The 21,205-nt window shown below is 39.2% G+C and overlaps 1 protein-coding gene across 7 annotated transcripts in view; it reads left to right on the forward strand.

The window, feature by feature from the left end:
* The window catches only part of gigyf2 (GRB10 interacting GYF protein 2), a 119,358-nt gene that overhangs the window by 22,550 nt on the left and 75,603 nt on the right, over positions 1 to 21,205 (forward strand). For all 7 annotated transcript variants that reach the window (XM_041263860.1, XM_041263864.1, XM_041263862.1 and 4 more), the window contains 5 exons: positions 2,844 to 2,939; positions 12,879 to 12,987; positions 13,733 to 13,841; positions 15,018 to 15,058; positions 18,099 to 18,131. In XM_041263860.1, the coding sequence (XP_041119794.1) occupies positions 2,844 to 2,939; positions 12,879 to 12,987; positions 13,733 to 13,841; positions 15,018 to 15,058; positions 18,099 to 18,131 (388 nt within the window). The remainder of the gene's footprint in view (positions 1 to 2,843; positions 2,940 to 12,878; positions 12,988 to 13,732; positions 13,842 to 15,017; positions 15,059 to 18,098; positions 18,132 to 21,205) is intronic.

Consider the following 21,205-nt stretch of genomic DNA (forward strand, 5'->3'; position numbering starts at 1 on the left):
AGCCCCACCCCTTGTTTTTGCTGTATTTCACATACCTCTTTATAGACATGCATACTGATAAATCCTCTCCTGATCTCTCTCTATCATCAAACTCCTCAATAATGTGATCCAAGTCATTATTTTATTACTATAACATTGCAAAAAGCTCTGCAAATGTCCATGATATTTTTTGAGCGCTGGATGCGGAAGCAGCTATTTCCTTTGTCCGTGCTACCTCTGTAGTGCAGGGGGCTCTTGGATACGGATGCTTTTTTTTTTTCTTTGGTTTATTCGGCTCCTATCGGTCTCACTTGGCCGTTGAAAGGTTTTCTCAGCTTTTTCCGGACAAAAAAGACTTACGTCTTTTTCGGACAGGGTCCGACATCGGACTGGAAAGGGAGAATTGTAATGTCGGACCTGGTCTGATATAGGACCGCAAAGGGTTAAAGTATCCATTCGTGGATACAGCTTTTTTCAGATCAGTCTAAAGCATTTCTATAGGATTGAGATCTGGTGATTTGCGAAGGCCATTTCGTAACTTTTGAATTGTTGAAAACAAAATATAAGAGTTGACCCAGCCATATGCTTTGGGTTGTTGTTGGAAGATAAAGATTGATGTACTTTGTATAATGTTTTGATACATGGCTGCAGTCACTCGATCTTCAAGCACATAAATGTGTCCAGTCCAGTGCTTGATTTATGGGAAATAAGTAATGGTGTGTGACAGAGTATGTGTTACCAAGGAGACAATCTGTCATGCGCATTTATTTTTATTATTCACACACATCAAAACAACACTACAGAATAACAAACCACGCAGGCTTCAGTCACAACACTGCCTTATTCCAACACCTGTGATTACCCTATTTATACACATGTGGCTGGAGCCTTAATCATTTATTCATGTATTCAATTCATGGCTCCTGTGACCAGAATGACTGTAGTGGTGACATCAGACCCGGAACAACCAGAAACCAAAACGCGTAATGGGAGTGAACCTGAGACGCTACGGCGTCCAGCGTTTTATTAAATAACAAACAAAAAAATGATTTAAACAAAACACACAACACTGAAAATAAAGATAGACAAAACGGACGTGGACAAACCCAACAAACAAGTACCGTGCTGGCACTTCCAGCACGCTGTAGCAATTATTTTAACAACTCTCTCCTCTCACCTTTTCTCCACTTCCGAACACACAACCCCGAGTGAGTGAAAATGTGCTGCTTTATGCAGCTGTACCGAGACTCAATTGCTAATCAACCATTCAGTTGGAGTTTGAATTAAGTGCGATTTCCTGTTCTCACAGATTATTACATTTTATCTGCATGTGAAGTGCTGTGCAATCCTCGTGCCTAAATACAAATATACATTTTAAACACTCGTGCTTGTAACCCATATTTATATCCTGTGTATTTTATACATAAGCACCAACATTAGCACACTACATAAAACACTAATAAACATAAAGGGGCGGGACACTCAACCACACTCCTGCCACATCCCCACATCTGTCTGTCTGTAGGGAGGAATTTAACCCCCTCCCTGCCACCCAATACTCTCACACACACACACACACACACACACACCCGGAGCACCGTCAGGGCCCTCACCCTGAGATGCTGCCACAGGGTGCCATAAAATCTGTGGTTTAGGCCGGCCCAGGGCTGCCTTATCTCATGTGTGAACGCTTGAAAAATGAAAAGGTGGCCCTGGGCCGGGTGAAATTTAGACCAGCTTTTTGATGCAGCCTAAAGTATCAGTGCTGCCTCAGGGTCGGCCTGTCTGCATGTGTGAACCCAACGCAGGCCCTGGGCCGGCCTTAACGCGTCAGTGCGGTGAAGTAGCTCAAACCGCTCCCCTACTGCGTCGAGTGCGGTAGATCAGAAAATGTCATTTTTAAGGGGTAGCAGCTGGGATGATGCAGAAATGAACCCTTAGTGGTCCATTTATTCAGCACAGTACGTACAGCTTTCATTAAAACGATAAAACTTGCGCTCTCTATACATACACGCACATTTCAGATTGTAGCTAAGATTGTAAAGCTCAATATTGATAATGCATACAACGCTGCATAGTCAGTCACCATTAATATAATAATCTGTATTGTGATTAATGTATATACACGTCCTTGTTTGCTGCATTTACGCATGATCTAACACAATCGCTTCTTTCACAGTAACCAACTGCACTGTCAACACACGCCTTTATCATATCTTATGCAATAAGTACAGTATCAACAGTGTTGCCAAAAATAAGATTGCCATATTTACGTTTGCAAATTTCCCTGCTCAGTCTCTTATGTTGATTTCTGGGAATGCTGTGTTTATGTTCCCGACAAGCACTTCGCTGCAATTTAGGCTTTCTTGTCAGCCACACATGTGAACGCAAGGCCGACTCAGTAAGTGTGAACGGGGTGCAAGTATGTCATTTGAGTTTGTTCATATTAATAATTACATCCTTAGAAATCTGCAGAATGCGAAGAATTGCTTCATAAATGCTTTAAATATCTAGAATGTATATTTCTGTTGATGTGATCTGTTGACAGTTTGTCATTAAAAGTACTATACTGCTTAAGTTGCTTTCCTTGGCAATATAAATGTTTGATATGATACAATATGAATGTAGCGTTAGTGGGAGGAAATGTGCAGAAGTTGTGTGAAAGCACAGCGAAGCTAGTGAGAGCTGCAGGAAAGCATCATGGTGGTGGTGTGAGCTGGCATGAATCCTGCTACTTTCAGATTGCATATACTGTAGCTGCTGGGTGACCTAAAGTCTCTTGGCTGCTGTGGGCGCACCTGATACCCCTAATCTATAAATCAATTACGTTAACCTTCACGATTCTGTGAATTGTGTCTCTGCAGATTCCCTTAGACCTACAAGACAAGGAGTTTCTGTCTATTTTACAAGAGGAGCCCCTGCCACCACTGGCACTTGTACCTTTTACAGAAGAAGAACAGGTGAGTTTTGACAAAGCACATGTTTCTGCTAAAACCGTACCAAGCAACTACCTGCAATGGAGAGCTGTCTTCTACATTGGCACTTGACAGTCACAGTGGTGCCATTGCTGTTGAAAGACTCCACAGACTTGCTCTTCATTTAAGGTTGATTTAACCAACTGAATCTCTCTTTTCATTGGTCACTGCCTGGGTTCATACATGTCACAGTGACCAAAATATTACTCAGATAAAGTATTCATTAACATATCAGAAGACTTGGTTATTGCTTAATTCTGTTTACAGTTGGACCCACAGTAGCTCAAAACTTTGTCAGAATTTGCAGCAGAATTGAAGTTGGCGCGATGTGCAAATTATTTAACCAGCCATTGTATGGTTTACACACTAGAGGGCACCATGTAGCTAAAAACTGGGGTTTATGAATTATAACTGAAATACATATGTTCACCAGTAGGTGTCACACGCTCTAGTTGTGAGATTGGTTTTAAATAAATACAGTACATCCTCGCTATAACGCCATTCATTATAATGAACCTGGCCCCCAAATAAAAGACTGTCAACATCCTCCTCTGTACGCACGGGACGCCACCTCCTCAGTGAAGTCAACTCTTCTTAATAAAAAGCGCACGCTGTATAACTGGACCTCCGAATAAAAACATTTTGTTGCACAAAGCTGGAAACTATATTAATCGTATGAAAAAAAGGAGTAACGCAGGCATGTCTATGTCATGAATATAGGTTGTCAACCATGTGGCAAAGCAAAATTAAAAAAAAACTTGAGGCTATGAACTTTTCACGACGGGATGATTTCGAATAAAAGACCAGTTTGGGATTCTTGCATATTGGAGTAAGATTTGGTGCACTTCTGAAACTATTCGTGTTAGATTGATTTTGAATAAATGTTCAGATTCAATTTGGGATTTGTGCTTTCTGTACTGTGTTTTAATTAATGAATAGGATAAAGCAAAGGCAGAATACTGCATACACGAGACGAGCGGGTACATGTAATTCTGCTAGTATGCACAATCTCATTAACTTACTCCCAACATTTTATTGTTCATTTTGATTGTCCTTTTGCTTTAACGAACCACTCAATATTACAAACAAAAGGCTTGGACCCCAACAGGTTCGTTATAGCGAGGGTGTACTGTACTTCAACATTGCTACTTCTATTTAGTGAATATTAGTGACCTAGATCAAAGTCAGTGTGTTGCTACAGCTGCTAATATTGATTACAATAGTAGTATCAATTATACCCTTACAAATTATAATGTAATTTAAATAATTTAGAACTAGACATTTAAATTGCTATAAAATACAGACATTTGTTTGTCCATGAAAAAAAAAAAAAGTAGTAGTTAATCTTAATATCTTAGCAAATCAAAGTTGGACAAATTGTCTTAACTCTGGTCTGAGAGTTTATCATGTCTTTGTAAACTATGTGGTAAGGTAAAGTTAACTGCTTAGATTAAATAACTAAATTTTATGAAAAATGTGTATTCCTTTAATTATAATTATGAACTTAACGGTACGTCATATTACAAAGTGGTATTAATGATTTTTTTTCACTTAATGTAGCTTTTAAAAATACTGTCAGAGCATTTATTAAGTGTAAAGGGTCGCCTCATTTGGAACTGCAGGCAGTGTACCTGTCCTTTTTTAAGAGGAATTTTTGGAGCAGGTTTGGGGGAGACACGTGCACATCTGTACGGACAATGCGTCTGGTGTCCTACATCAACCCAGGGTGTTTTGCGGTCACCCAGTCTCTACCGTGTGGCCCACAAGCTTCTGCTGTGGGTACCAATGAACCTCCGCTCACTTCGGGCAGTTCACCTGCTGGGAGTGACCAAGTGGGCTGCGGACCTCTTTTTGAGGGGGTCCCCAGCAGCATGGAGTGTAGACTCCATCCTGCACATTGTCCCCTGTGGAGAAGGAGAATGGGAAGGGGAACCTCTAGGGATAGGTGCACTGGCACATTGATGGCCAGCGTGTCTACTGTATATTTCTGCCTTGTGCTTCTCCAGCTGTGTTTGGAGAAGGTAAGACAAGACCAGGCCAGGGTGCTCTTAAAAGCCCCATACTGGCCCAGGAGAGTTTGGTTCTCACCTCTGATACAGCTCCTGAGAGTCTAGCAATGGGTGTTGCCGATGCACCACCCACCTGCACAGTCAGACGCAGGGTACCCTTTGGCACCCCAACCCATTGAGTCTGCAGCTCTTGGTGTGGACCCTGAATGGCTGCATTTGAGCCTCTGGGGTTGTCAAACAGAGTAATTGATGCCCTGCAAAACGCCAGGCTGCCTCTACTCTGTTCAAACTCACGACAATTTTTACAGGATCTTTTTGATGAGAGGAAATACCCCTCTACTCAAAGGTCTATTTGGTAGCCATTTTGGTGTGCCATGTAAGAATAGATTGTCCCCCCAAGAGCTAATTTTTCTGGTGGGTCCATTTTTCTAAGGCACCTGGGGGCTTAGGCCACTGGTGAAGTAATACTTAAACTGACAAAACCTCCATTTGAGCCCATGCATTCAGCTGGGCTGAAACATTTGTACTTAAAGACATCTTTTTTGTTTGCAGTCACGTCCGCTAAGTGGGGTAGTGAAGTGCAGGCATTCGCCATATCACAAGCCTGTCTAATTTTTTCAGAGGCCAGAACAAAGGTTACACTTTGTTTTTGGCAGAAAAGCCGGGTTAGTACAATCTCGACTTTCTACATTAACCAGTTGGTGTAATTGGAGGCTTTCCATCTTCCTCCTTTTCAATCGGACAGGGAGCGCCAGCTCCAAGTTCTTTGCCCAGTGCAGGCATTCACGTATTATGTGGACAGAACTAAAAGCTGAAGGCAGTTGGAACAATTGTTTGTTAGTTACAGAGCCAAGTCACAGGAACAGGCTGTGTCTAAACAGCATCTATCCAGATGGTTAACAGGCACAATACAGACTGCATATGAACTGGCCAATCTGCCCCTGCCCAAGAAGCTCACCGTCATTCCACCAGGGGTCAGGCAACTTCATGGGCTTTGTTTCATGGTGCACTGATATGCAGTGCAGCAGTCTGGGCTGCTGCTTCATACATTTGCCAGGTTCTATCGACTGAATGTCGTGTACCCACAGAATCCTGGATTTGGCATTAGAGTACTGAGGGCGGCGTCCCTGTCCACCCTCACGACAGAACATAAGAACATAAAGTTTACAAACGAGAGGAGGCCATTCAGCCCATCTTGCTCGTTTGGTTGTTAGTAGCTTATTGATCCCAGAATCTCATCAAGCAGCTTCTTGAAGGACCCCAGGGTGTCAGCTTCAACAACATTACTGGGGAGTTGATTCCAGACCCTCACGATTCTCTGTGTAAAAAAGTGCCTCCTATTTTCTGTTCTGAATGCCCCTTTGTCTAATCTCCATTTGCGACCCCTGGTCCTTGTTTCTTTTTTCAGGCTGAAAAAGTCCCTTGGGTCGACACTGTCAATACCTTTTAGAATTTTTAATGCTTGAATTGGGTCGAACATATTCAATTCTTTTAGCCTGTCTGCATATGACATTCTTTTTAAGCCCGGAATAATTCTGTTCGCTCTTCTTTGCACTCTTTCTAGAGCAGCAATATCTTTTTTATAGCGAGGTGACCAGAACTGCACACAATATTCAAGATGAGGTCTTACTAGTGCATTGTACAGTTTTAACATTACTTCCCTTGATTTAAATTCAACACTTTTCACAATGTATCCGAGCATCTTGTTAGCTTTTTTTATAGCTTCCCCACATTGCCTAGATGAAGACATTTCTGAGTCAACAAAAACTCCTAGGTCTTTTTCATAGATTCCTTCTCCAATTTCAGTATCTCCCATATGATATTTATAATGTACATTTTTATTTCCTGCGTGCAGTACCTTACACTTTTCTCTATTAAATGTCATTTGCCATGTGTCTGCCCAGTTCTGAATCTTGTCTAGATCATTTTAAGAACATAAGAACATAAGAAAGTTTACAAACGAGAGGAGGCCATTCGGCCCATCTTGCTCGTTTGGTTGTTAGTAGCTTATTGATCCCAAAATCTCATCAAGCAGCTTCTTGAAGGATCCCAGGGTGTCAGCTTCAACAACATTACTGGGGAGTTGATTCCAGACCCTCACAATTCTCTGTGTAAAAAAGTGTCTCCTATTTTCTGTTCTGAATGCCCCTTTTTCTAAACTCCATTTGTGACCCCTGGTCCTTGTTTCTTTTTTCAGGCTGAAAAAGTCCCTTGGGTCGACACTGTCAATACCTTTTAGAATTTTGAATGCTTGAATTAGGTCGCCACGTAGTCTTCTTTGTTCAAGACTGAACAGATTCAATTCTTTTAGCCTGTCTGCATATGACATGCCTTTTAAGCCCGGAATAATTCTGGTCGCTCTTCTTTGCACTCTTTCTAGAGCAGCAATATCTTTTTTTATAGCGAGGTGACCAGAACTGCACACAATATTCAAGATGAGGTCTTACAAGTGCATTGTACAGTTTTAACATTACTTCCCTTGATTTAAATTCAACACTTTTCACAATGTATCCGAGCATCTTGTTAGCCTTTTTTATAGCTTCCCCACATTGCCTAGATGAAGACATTTCTGAGTCAACAAAAACTCCTAGGTCTTTTTCATAGATTCCTTCTCCAATTTCAATATCTCCCATATGATATTTATAATGTACATTCTTATTTCCTGCGTGCAGTACGTTACACTTTTCTCTATTAAATGTCATTTGCCATGTGTCTGCCCAGTTCTGAATCTTGTCTAGATCATTTTGAATGACCTTTGCTGCTGCAACAGTGTTTGCCACTCCTCCTATTTTTGTGTCGTCTGCAAATTTAACAAGTTTGCTTACTATACCAGAATCTAAATCATTAATGTAGATTAGGAATAGCAGAGGACCTAATACTGATCCCTGTGGTACACCACTGGTTACCACACTCCATTCTGAGGTTTCTCCTCTAATCAGTACTTTCTGTTTTCTACATGTTAACCACTCCCTAATCCATGTACATGTGTTTCCTTGAATCCCAACTGCGTTCAGTTTGAGAATTAATCTTTTGTGCAGGACTTTGTCAAAAGCTTTCTGGAAATCTAAATAAACCATGTCATATGCTTTGCAATTATCCATTATCGATGTTGCATCCTCAAAAAAATCAAGCAAGTTAGACAGACATGATCTCCCTTTCCTAAAACCATGTTGACTGTCTCCCAGGACCCTGTTACCATATAGGTAATTTTCCATTTTGGATCTTATTATAGTTTCCATAAGTTTGCATATAATAGAAGTCAGGCTTACTGGTCTGTAGTTACCTGGTTCAGTTTTGTTTCCCTTTTTGTGGATCGGTATTACGTTTGCAATTTTCCAATCTGTCGGTACCACCCCTGTGTCAAGAGACTGCTGCATGATCTTGGTTAGCGGTTTGTAAATTACTTCTTTCATTTCTTTGAGTACTACTGGGAGGATCTCATCCGGCCCAGGGGATTTGTTTATTTTAAGAGCTCCTAGTCCCTTTAACACCTCTGCCTCAGTTATGCTAAAGTTATTTAAAACTGGATAGGAACTGGATGACATGTGGGGCATGTTGTCAGTATCTTCCTTTGTAAAAACTTGTGAAAAGTAATCATTTAATATATTTGCTATTTTTTTTTCTTCATCTACGATTTTGCCATTTGTATCTCTTAAACATTTAATCTCGTCTTTGAATGTTCTCTTGCTGTTGTAATATTGGAAAAACATTTTGGAATTGGTTTTAGCTCCCTTAGCAATGTTCATTTCTATTTCTTTCTTGGCCTTTTTGACTTGCGTTTGCAGTTCTGTGTACTCTTTCTGCGTACTTTCTTTTTGGTCCTGTTTTAATGCTCTGTAAAGTGCCTTTTTTCGCTGACTATCTTTTTTAATTGATCTATTAAACCATTTTGGCAATTTAGTTTTACATTTAGATTTGTCTACTTTAGGGATGTAATTGTTTTGCGCCTCTAGTACTACATTTTTGAAGAACAACCATCCTTCTTCTGTGGGTGTTTTCTCTATTTTACTCCAATCTACTTCTGTTAGTCATTGTTTCATACCTTCATAGTTTGCTTTTCTAAAATTGTAAACCTTAGCTTTAGTCATTACTTTTGGGGTTTTAAAAAACACTTCAAATGAGACCATGTTGTGGTCTGAGTTTGCCAGTGGTTCTCTGACCTCTGTTTTAGTTATTCTATCTTTGTTATTTGAAAAGACTAAATCAAGGCATGCCTCCCCTCTAGTCGGTGCCTTGACAAATTGCGTTAGGAAGCAGTCATTTGTCATTTCCACCATTTCAATTTCATCCTTCGTGCTACCCACCGGGTTTTCCCATTTTATATGGGGGAAGTTGAAATCCCCCATTAGTATGGCTTCTCCTTTGCTACACGCATTTCTAATGTCATTGTATAACAGATTATTTTGCTCACCGTCTGAATCTGGCGGTCTATAGCATGCTCCTATTATGCCCTTTGAATTTTTGTCCGTTATTCTGACCCATATTGATTCGGTTTTATTTTCTTTGTCCAGGTTTAACACCTGGGCTTCAAGACCTGTTTATGTATAGCGCTACCCCTCCTCCTCTTCTGTCCTGCCTGTCTTTCCTATACAGTGTATACCCACACATATTATATTCGGCCCCATCACTCTCAGACAACCAAGTTTCTGTAACACCTATCACATCATAGTTACTTGTTAGTGCAGTAGCTTCAAGTTCTAGAATTTTGTTTCTGATACTTCTAGCATTTAGATAAATACATTTAATGGTTGTCTTACCTGAGTTGTTGTTCTTGTTTTGATGTGGTCTCCCTTCTGTTTTTTTGTTGATTTCTTCCCCCTTCCTTTCTAGTTTAAATGCTTCTGAACCTGCTCGAGGATCTTTTCTCCAAGTAGACTGGTTCCCTTGTTATTTAAATGCAGTCCATCCCGTCTATACAGATAGTCCTCGTTGTAGAATGTGGGCCAATGATCAAGATAGGTGAAGCCTTCCCGTGTGCACCACGTCTTCAGCCATGCGTTTTGATTAATTATTTCCAGCTGTCCATATGGTCCTTTGCAAGGTGCCGGTAGTATACCAGAAAATACCACAGTTTTGGTTTTCTCTTTTAATTTCCTTCCTAGCTCTCTGAATTTGTTTTGCAAATGTTGTTTGTATTGATGTGGACGACTACTACTGGGTCGTCTCCTGTTCGTTCTAGGAGCCTGTCCACGTTCTCAGTGATGTGCTTGATCGAGGCTCCCGGATGGCAGCACACTGTTGTAGTAAGGGGGTCCAAACTGCAAATTGAACTTGCTGTGTTTCTCAATATGGAGTCCCCAACAATCATGACCTCCCTTCTTTTTGCTGTCTGGTCACCACTGTCAATGGGATCCTGGATGTTGTTCCTTTCATTCTCTTGTTGTTGGTTCTGCTCATCAAAATTCTGAAGTGACTCAAATCTGTTGGTTGTTTTGATTTTCTGGTGGTTGTTCTGCTTACCTGAACCCAGCTGTTCTGACCGTCTATCTCCCTGGTGGCTTTCAGTCTGTTAGGGGTGATGCAGACTTCCATGAATTGTGGGGGTGCCAGCTCCTCAAGATCCCATTGCTGTCTCACTTCTTCCAGCTCCATTTCTAGCATACTTACTAGTTTATGTAAATCCTGGATCGCGCTGCACTTTACGCACACTTGGTTTAGCTCCGCTGGGTTTTCTCGGATTTCCCACATCAAGCAGGTGTCACAGATTACTGGCTTGAAGACCATTTTGAGGTTTTTTTTTTTTTTTTTTTTTTTAAGTTTAGTTTCTTCTGCAGCTTTCAACCTGCTTTCAAACTGCTTCTAAACTGCTCTGTACTTTTCCACGCCTGTACTTCTCCCACTCGCTGTTGCTGGGAAGACATTAGAGGCAAGTAAATCCTAATGCTTTTCAGTTTACTAGAGTACTGTTTGTAGCACAAGCGGTTTTGCTTAGCTGTGTTGTATACCATGTCCTTGCGGTTGGGTATTCTCACAAAACATTAGCGGTGAGTCCATACTAATGTTTTTATTCCAGCTATGCTGGTATTTTGATTCAGGCACAAGGTGAGTTCAGCTTGTCCTTTTGTAGCTTATTGATGTATGCTCCATGTCCTTGTAATGGTTAATATTCCCTACTTGAAAGGGAAAGTTCGGTTATTATCATAACCCTGGTTCCCTAAAATTGCGGTCCTGTGTTGGACCAGGTACGACCATTATAATTTTCCCTTTCCAGTCTGATGTCTAACTTGCAAACTTGCAGACAGGAATACTCTTTGTCTTGGCTGACTTTCCAGTTTGCTTTCTGAAAGCTGTTAATTTTACGTTCTGTTCAGCAGCCTCTGTAGTAGCCTTTTGTTTAATGTGTGATTCTGAAGCTAAATAGTGATCAACCGTATTTTCTCCAGACAAAATAAGATATGCAAAACAATGACCTCAATCTACATGTAGTTTCTTGAAACGATCATTGGCCGAAATATGTGGTGTTTTTTTTTTTGTTGTCCATTTCTAATATTTTACAATTTATAATATTTATATGTGCAAAATATAGGTCCTACAGTACATACTCGTGTGCCAGTGTTGTGTGTGTATGTATGTATATATATATATATATATATATATATATATATATATATATATATATATATATATATTATACTATATATATATGTATATACATATATATATCGCGCTCTTTTTTATACAAGGTATTAGGTTGTCGTGGAAGAAAACTTGCTTCCTTCTGCTCTGATAATGTTCCCCAACTCCTGAGGATTGGATTTTCCAGCAGGTCATTGCTCCATGCCACACAGCCAGGTCAATCAAGGTGTGGATGGAGGACCCTGTCATGGCCAGCCCAATCTCCAGACCTGAACCCCATTGAAAACCTCTGGAATGTGATTAAGAGGAACATGGATGGTCACAAGCCATCAAACAAAGCAGAGCTGCTTGAATTTTTGTACCAGGAGTGGCATAAAGTCACCCAACATCAATGTGAAAGACTGGTGGAGAGCATGCCAAGACGCATGAAAGCTGTGATTGAAAATTAGGGTTATTCCACCAAATATTGATTTCTGAACTCTTCCTAAGTTAAAAACATTAGTATTGTGGTGTTTAAAAATGAATCTGAACTTATTTTCTTTGCATTGAGGTCTGACAACACTGCATCTTTGTTATTTTGACCAATTGTCATTTTCTGCAAATAAATGCTCTAAATGACAATATTTTTATTTGGAATTTGGGAGAAATGTTGTCAGTAGTTTATAGAATAAAACAAAAATGTTCATTTTACCCAAACACATACCTATAAATAGTAAAACCAGAGAAACTGATAATTTTGCAGTGGTCTCAATTTTTTCCGGGGGGGGGTGTGTGTGTGTGTGTGTGTATATATATATATATATATATATATATACACACACACACACACACACACACACACGTATATATATATATATATATATATATATATATATATATATATACACACACACACATTATAAAAACTACTTTTTTTTATAGAATTGATTTCCTTTTCCCTACTGGTTTTAAATGTTGAAGAGGCAAACCTTATTGGTGCATTATTACCATAGACATTGAAAAAAATGCTTGCTACCAACCAGCTCATCTTTGTCTCACAGGTTAATTAGGTGTGTGAGGATCGAACTTCTCCCTCACAGAACAGCAATTGCTGAACTCTCCGTGTGTGTTCACTTTGGCTGCCCTTGCTAGCAAACTGCAGAAGTCCCATGGAATTCATTGGTGGGGACAGTGTGGTCTAGTGTCCCTAAGCCTGCATCCATTGCAGGATAGCAATCTCATTGCCAGGTGCTTTTATATATCAAACCTGAGTCCTGGAGAGACTGGGGTGATGAGTGCTGTTACTGACTTTTGCTCACAGACTACTAATTTAGGTCCATCTGTGTGTTTCTGTCCACAGAGAAATTTCTCAATGTCTGTAAACAGTGCAGCTGTCCTGCGATTAACAGGAAGAGCCGGAGGAACAGTGGCAGGGGCGCCAAGAGGTCGAAGTTCCTCAAGGGGTCGAGGTGAGTTCAAGAGAGCAAGGGAGCTGGAAGGTGTGTTGTAGTGCTTGGTCTGGAGTCTGCTTGCAGCAGCTCCCCATAGGGGATTGTGACATGCAGTTGAGCTTTAAAGCTGGACTTGCTTGCTATATACATTCGTTCATGTTTGTTTGTCTGCCTGGCTACCTATAATTGGAGCCGTAATGGATGTGCTCCTACATTACTTGACATTTTATTGGACTGCCTTCAACAAATGTGATATCGCCAAGATGCTGAAGAAAAAAAATATTATGAATGACTTGTGTGTGGGGAATTAAAGCAGAGTCCAGTTGCCAAGCCATTCCCACTCAACTGGAGGAATTGCACTGGTTCACTAAGTCAGGATGTGCTCCCAATGTCCACGTGATGATCCTGTACTCTCAGTACCACGTTGGGCTTATATAATGTTGGCTACACTGTTTCTGGAAATGTTGTTTTTATTCTACTTTTCAAGCTTTTGGCTGCATGCTCATTTTGAAAGTATTTTTCCAGTGTACAGATTTTTATGATTAACATAAAAATAGTTTTGATTTGATCAACTTGTTAAGGCTACTACCTAAATGTAATGTTCAACTAGTTGCCTGAAAGTTTTCTTGTTTCATGGTTTTAGAGCATCAAGAAGCAAAGAATGAACCTTGTGCAAAAGTAATCAGTCAAGCACAGGCACACATGCCAGTGTTTTGTTTGTGTCGCATTGTATTTGAAAGCCCTGGTATGTCTGTGTCCACAGGTCGAGGGCGGGGGGAAGGTGGGTTTTACCAAAGAAGTTTTGACGAGGTGGAAGGTGGATTTGGCCGTGGCGGGAGAGAGATGCACAGATCTCAGAGCTGGGAAGAAAGGTAAGCATGTTGGGCATAATGGCATCACTGACACTGGTTATTGCAGTAGATGTGGTGTTGGTTGGATTAGAAATATTACCAGATTTGTAATAAATTAAATAATTGTTTGGACAAGAACAATTTAAAAAATGTTTGTTATTGAAAGTTTTGTTTCTTTTAGTCTTTTTTTTTATCTCCTAATTTAGCACTGTTGAGTGTTTAGTTATGGAAGTTGGTGGTTTAGTTGGCAAATGGTTACCTATAGTGGTGCAGTCGGCACCCTAATTTTGTATTCAATTTATCGTATAGGCATTTATCAACAATAATCGATGCATTGATTTTTATTTTTCAAAATAGACGTTCGTTTTTAACAGAAGATCCAATAACTGAAAACATTGTTGTGCATAAGTTAAACAAAGGCACGACTTGAATACATGTTAGAACACTACCGATTTTTGTATGTGTGTGTGTGTGTGTGTGTGTGTGTGTGTGTATATATATATATATATTATATATATATATATAATATATATAATACATATATATATGATATATATTCTTTGTGTATTTTTCCTAACAAAATTCTAAGAAGTATGTGTCTGCATCAGATATCCCTTTAACATTGTAATAATAGTAAAATAGTTTCTATCTGAATTATGATTATTCATTACTGTAAACATTTTGTCCAAAAGCAAAACATTTTAATCTCACAAATCCTCACTGATTTAACTAAATACTGAATTCAGCTTCTTTTCTTATAATGTAATCCAAGTCATCAGTAGATTTTAATAGATTAAACAAACAACAAAAAAAAAAACAATGCCTTAATTTAAGTCAAGAAAACATGAATACAATAGGACTACTTCTGGTTTGGCTTCTACTTTGATGCATCGATTCACCAATATGTAATCAAAGCTTGGGAAATTTAAGGACAGATCAGTATTCGATTTAATTGATTAATTGTTGCACCCCTAGTTATCTATGAAAGGCATATTTCCCAAGAATCTGAGTATATGGGCTGGTGTGAAGAGGCTCTGTCTCCCTCTTATGGTGTCTATAGGTAGTGTCTGGCTCAGGTAGATATTCAGGGGAGTTATTATTTCTGGGGTTTGTAGGGGTTGTCACTTTCGCCTCAAGTTTTAGCCAAGCTGGATTGCATTACGTAAAATGAAGCATCTCATTTCTATTTTTTACCAGGGGAGACAGGCGGTTTGAAAAGCCCGGCCGGAAAGATCCAGGTGAGTTTATTTCAGTACAGTGCTATTTCCAAAGAACTTCCAGCTTTGACCTAGTCTTTAAAGTTGAGTGGGTGCACACAGACAGCATGTGTTTCAGATGTAAAGCTAATGCTGCTGCAACTGCACAACTGGTTGAGGGGAACAGGGGGCAGCAGCTGTCAATTTAAAGTCTGGAGCTGCAGTATCAGATGTGGGCAGGGTGTGGCAGCATAAGATTAGGAAAAATAGCATGCTTTACTGCGCTACCAAAAGCAAAGTGTTTTTGCCACTGTTTTTAAATATGCAGTGAATTTTTAGAAAGTAGGGTTACCACCTCCAATGATATGGTGTGTTGATGTTGTAAACTTACTTTCTAATCGCCCTGTAACTGAAACTTGCACGTGCCAGTATAGTTTTCATAAAGTCAACCAGTTGCCAAACGAAAAGCTTTTTCTAACGTCAGTGCGAAATCGTTTTTTTTTGGCAAAAAAAAAAACGACCCGAAGGACAGAGTGGTGGGTGGGGGGGGGGGGGGGGGGGGGGTGAGGGAATAGCTTTTGTGAAATAGATTCAAACTGCAATTCCACATAAATATCAAACTGGATCTGCCTACCCCAGAAGAAATTCAAATTTTTTGTTGTTTTCTCGGTTTCTTTATTTCTGACCAATTTTGTGGAACCTGTCTCCTCCTGCAGTTTTGAACTGATCAACTTGAAACTTGGCACAACTATTGCACTCTATCTGACTTGCTATTACTTTTGGTGTTGATCGGACGTATGGATTTGGAGGTCACAGGTCATGACCCCCAAAAATTAAACAGCTTATATAAGTCCTTACGGGGACAAGATAGGGTCATAGTTACTATTGAACAGGTATAGGAATCCATTGGTTCTCTATTAGACCAACTTTTTTTCCTGTTGACCTATGACCTTCCTAGACCAAGATAATGGACATTTGATTAATTAAAAAATAACCACTAAAACTGGACAGCTCATAACACCTGAAAGAGGGCAGATAGGCCCATAGTTATTATGGAACACGTTATAGGAACCATTGTATGCTCTATAGAAATGTGTTCTTGCTTGTGACCTATGACCTTTCTAGAGCCAGATATAGAATTTTTGCATTTTGCCAAAAAAAGTAAATACATTTTTGAAAGCTCATAACTCCTTAGTGCTTTTTGGGTACTGGTTATTATTGAACACTAATGGGAATCTGCCAATGGTCTGTCTAAAAATGCTGTTTAATTTGACCTTTGACCTTTTGTTACTGGTCAGACTGCACAATTAACTGCTATTATAGCTTAAATCTCCTTAAACTGCAGATACACTCACATTTACTATTGAAAACCTATAGGAAACCAACTAAGCTTTCTAAATGTATTGGACTTTGACCTCTCATGGTCAAACTGGTCAGCAGACTTCTTTAACAGCTTATCTCCTTAGACAGCAGATAGGCGCATATGTACTATTGAACATATATAGGAAACAAACCAAGAGCTTTTTAAATGTCATAGATGTTGACCTTTGACCTCTTGTTATTGGTCAAACTGGACAATGACTGTTTTAACAGCTTAAATCACTTTACCTACTGCAGGTAGACTCATGTTTACTATTGCATATGTATGAGAAACTAACTGGCTACTGAAACAACTACTATTACCATTCTTTTCTGGAATTTTACTAGTGTCACTGGGGAACAACAATTATTTTTTTTTTTAATAATAATTGATCTCGAAAGTGGGTCAGCAGCTCTAGCGGCAACTGTCAGGGCAATTTACTAGTAGCAACTATATTTCTTGCAACCAATTCCCGCGAGGATTGCCCTGTGTAACACCACTGACCAATGTCCTGACAACTCAAGCAATCCTATCCAGTCAGCACACTGACAGCCAAAATATATACATTTATATTGAAGACTATGATGTTTTTTGTTTTTTTTTAAAACCTTACACACTGGAATTACAAGCTACAGTGCTCTGCTCACCAAGATTCACATTTTGTAATCTTGTTAGTTATTTCCCAACCAAGGAAAAGTCGAATACGATCATTATCATCACATCCTTGCTAGATGGCCTTCATTGTACGATTTAAATACTGATTTAATAAATAAATAAAAAAAAACTGCTGCTGATGTTGGCTCGTACAGCTCTAAATAAGGAACCAAGATTAAATTAACATTGGCAATTGAAACTTTCTGTGATCACTTAAAAAAAAGTTGAGGGGGCCCTTTTAAATTGTATTCTTTTTTTAAAACAATCTATTTCAATAATTATTTTGGCGTGCTAACTAATATATTGGAAAGAAAATATACATATTTCTGTTTTTACAGACCCTGAATAGCACTAACCTTGCACAGTCTTCTAAAGTAAGGTAGTCCAAGCTGAGTGCTGATCAGGGGTCTCCTGACCAGCCCACACAGCTGAATTCCCATTACAGTTTTGCAGTACAAAAATGGAGTAGCAAAGTGAAGGTTGCCCATATTCACAATACAGATTTTGTTCTCATTGATACCAGTGTCACATTATTTCATTTTTAGGTGTTTACTGTGTCGACATAATTGTGTGACTCTTTATGTATAGCAAAAATGGAATTGTGTAATGCCTTAAATACAAAAAATATCTTAATGTGAATTATAATAAAGTGGAATAAAATGAATCTCCCATAAATGTGTTAACCAAGGTTTTAACTAAAATGGTCTTACCTCTGCAATAACAGCATTTAGCACTGTAGATTTAAAAAAAAAAAAAAAAAAAAAAAAAAATTAGTTATCTTAACTGGCTAGTGCTAATGCCAAGAAGAGGCAAGAGATTGGATTTTAAATCATTGGCAATCACGCTTTTATCAAGATGAGGTATCAAGTCAGTGATACATTCTCACTGTCATCAGCAAATAGAGGTAAAGGGCATTCTGCGATTTCCGTAGGCCTGTCTTTGTAACCAAGCTTTTGATTTATTTAAGACCTTTTTGAATTGGTGTCAGCAGTTCAGTGATTATCTGGCAGACATGCATCTTCAACAGATACTGTGTTTTGTGTTTTTGTTTTTCATGTGGACCCTTAGATGTCGCACCAGCGCACTTTCAACTCAATCCCGGTAAGTCTGCTCTCTCTGTCTTCATTTTTCTGTTGCTACTATCATTCCTTAAATCTTTAGCACCTCAGAAGCCCCCCTCTTGCTTTCAGGATTACAAACTTGAAGGGAAACTGCTTGGCGAGAATAGTGCTGGTGGTCTTGATTGGCCTGCCATGTACACTCTCTCTCTCAACGCTTTAAAAACTGGCTTTAAAAAACTCGCTTTAAAACTGCCTACGAAGCTGCAAGCAAAATTGAGATGGATTTTACAGCGGTTGGTGATACATTGTAAAAAGCAGGCAACAGATTTTTTTTGTTTGCTTTTTGGAAGGACAATGCTAGTACAGTAATTGTGTAGTACTATTTTTTTAACACTTAACATTTAACGTATATTTCAGTGTCATATTTGTACAACAACAGTATATTGTTGTTCCATATAAATACTTAAATTGGGGCTTTTCACTTATTGACAACTTTTGGTTAATGACAACTTTTTGCTGGGAACCAAGAGGTTGTTAATAAGCAGAATCTATATAGTCAAGTTTTTATACCAGCGCTAAAAATATATATTTATCTGCTTGTTTCCAATCTGGGGTGCCTTATCCCAGAATTAAACAGACAAAATACCTGACTGTAGGAAACCACAGACAGAGGGGGGAAAAAAGCCACTCCCTTGGATTAATCCAGAGCCGTAGTCAATTATTAAATTAAAGTATCTTCTTGCATATTTGTTTCAAATGTCAGCGAGCAACAGTGTGTACGTGTTCCAAGAGTTTGTCTTCATCAGAACATTACAGAACAACTATTATTGTTCCATATAAATACACTTATGGGGCTTTTAGATTATTAGCAGCTTTCAGTTAATAACTTTTTTTTCTGGAAATGAGAGGTTGTTAATATATAATACTTTTGGAATTTTGCGAAAACAATTGCTGCAATAAAGAATTGTAGACATCTATTTCTTTAACTTTTTTCCTCATCCAAAAAAAAACTAACTTTGCTACAAAAGATTTTCCTAAAATAAATTTCCTTGGGGTATGTAAACTTTTGACTAGAACTGTGTAATTACATAGTGCCTATGGAAAGTCTACACCCCCTTTCAAAATCTTGTGTTACACCCAATTTCAAAATTAACCTTAATTTTTAGCCTGGAATATATATATATTATAAAAATCTCTCCCTACCCAAAACAAAGTAAAAAAAAAAAAAAAAAAAAAAAAAAATTCTTTCTCTAGAGATTTGTACAAAATGTGTAACTAAGTTAGCTCCGGTATAACCATGAGCACCAAGGCGCTTTCAAAAGAACTCCAGGACAAAGTTGTTTGAAAGGCACAGATCGGAATGGGTATTAAAAAAAAAAAAAAAAAAAAAAAAAAAAAAAAAAGTCAAATGCCTTGAATATCCTTTGGAGCACAGTCAAGGCAACTATTAAGAAGTGGAAGGTGTGTGGCACCACCAAGACCCTGCCTAGGTCAGGCTGTCCCTCCAAACTGGATTACTGAGCAAGGAGGAGACTGATCAGAGAGGCTACCAAGAGGCCAACGGCAACTTTGTAAGAGCTACAGGTTTTTATGGCCAAGACTGCTCAAAGTGTACATGTGACAACAATGTCTCAAGCAAAAATCTGGCCTGTATGGTAGGGTGGTAAGAAGGAAGCCAGTACTCAAGAAAGGCCACCTTGAATCCCGTTTTGAAGTACGCAAAAAAACACTTGAGATTCTGTAGCCATGTGGCAAAAAGTTTTGTGGTCTGACGAAACAAAAATGGAACTTTCTGCCTGAAATGCAAAGCGTTATGTTTTGACAAAAACCCAACACAGCGCATCACTCAAAGAACGCCATCCCTACTGTGAAGCAAGGTGGAGGCAGCGTCATGTTATGGGGATGTTTCTCATCGGCAGGGACTGGGGCACTTGTCACGATAGAAAGGCAAATGAATGGAGCAAAGTACAGAGAAGTCATTGAGGAAAACCTGCTGCCCTATGCAAGAAAGCTGAAACTGGAACGGAAGTTCACCTTTCAGCATGACAACGACCCAAAGCTACACTAAAGTGGCTAAAGAACAAAAAGGTAAATATCCTTGAGTGGCCCAGTCAGAGCACCAACCTAAGTCAAATTGAAAATTTGTGGCATGACTTGGAGATTGCTGTCCGTCAACGCTCCCCAAGGAACTTTACAGAGCATGAACAGTTTTGTAAAGAAGATATTGTCAAATATTGTCAAATCTAGGTGTGCAAATTTGGTAGAGACCTATCCCAACAGACTCGCAGCTGTAATTGCTGCCAAAGGTGCTTCCACCAAATATTAACTCAGGGGGGGTGGAGACTTATCCAATTATGATCTTTCAGTTTTGTATTTTAACTTAAGTTTGGAGTATGATAAGGGGGGGAGGGACTCATTTAAATGTATGAAACTCTGAGGCCCTGACAAGAAAATGTGAAGACAGTTAAAGGGGGTGTAGACTATATATAAATAAAATCAAACATAAGGAGTATCAAAGAAATGTTCATGAAAATCAAAAATTGTCTCTAAATCTTGGATTCCTCAAAATAGCCACCCTTTGCCTTAACAGCCTCACAAACATGAGGCATTCGGTTAACAGGTTTCAGCAGGAAATCACCAGACATTCCCAGCTCTTCTGCAGCAATTCCCAGAGATGTAGGGCACTTATGGGTAGCTTAAGAACATAAGAAAGTTTCGGCCCATCTTGCTCGTTTGGTTGTTAGTAGCTTATTGATCCCAAAATCTCATCAAGCAGCTTCTTGAAGGATCCCAGGGTGTCAGCTTCAACAACATTACTGGGGAGTTGATTCCAGACCCTCACAATTCTCTGTGTAAAAAAGTGTCTCCTATTTTCTGTTCTGAATGCCCCTTTTTCTAAACTCCATTTGTGACCCCTGGTCCTTGTTTCTTTTTTCAGGCTGAAAAAGTCCCTTGGGTCGACACTGTCAATACCTTTTAGAATTTTGAATGCTTGAATTAGGTCGCCACGTAGTCTTCTTTGTTCAAGACTGAACAGATTCAATTCTTTTAGCCTGTCTGCATATGACATGCCTTTTAAGCCCGGAATAATTCTGATCGCTCTTCTTTGCACTC

Source organism: Polyodon spathula, chromosome 11, assembly GCF_017654505.1.
Source record: "Polyodon spathula isolate WHYD16114869_AA chromosome 11, ASM1765450v1, whole genome shotgun sequence".
NCBI lineage: Eukaryota > Metazoa > Chordata > Actinopteri > Acipenseriformes > Polyodontidae > Polyodon > Polyodon spathula.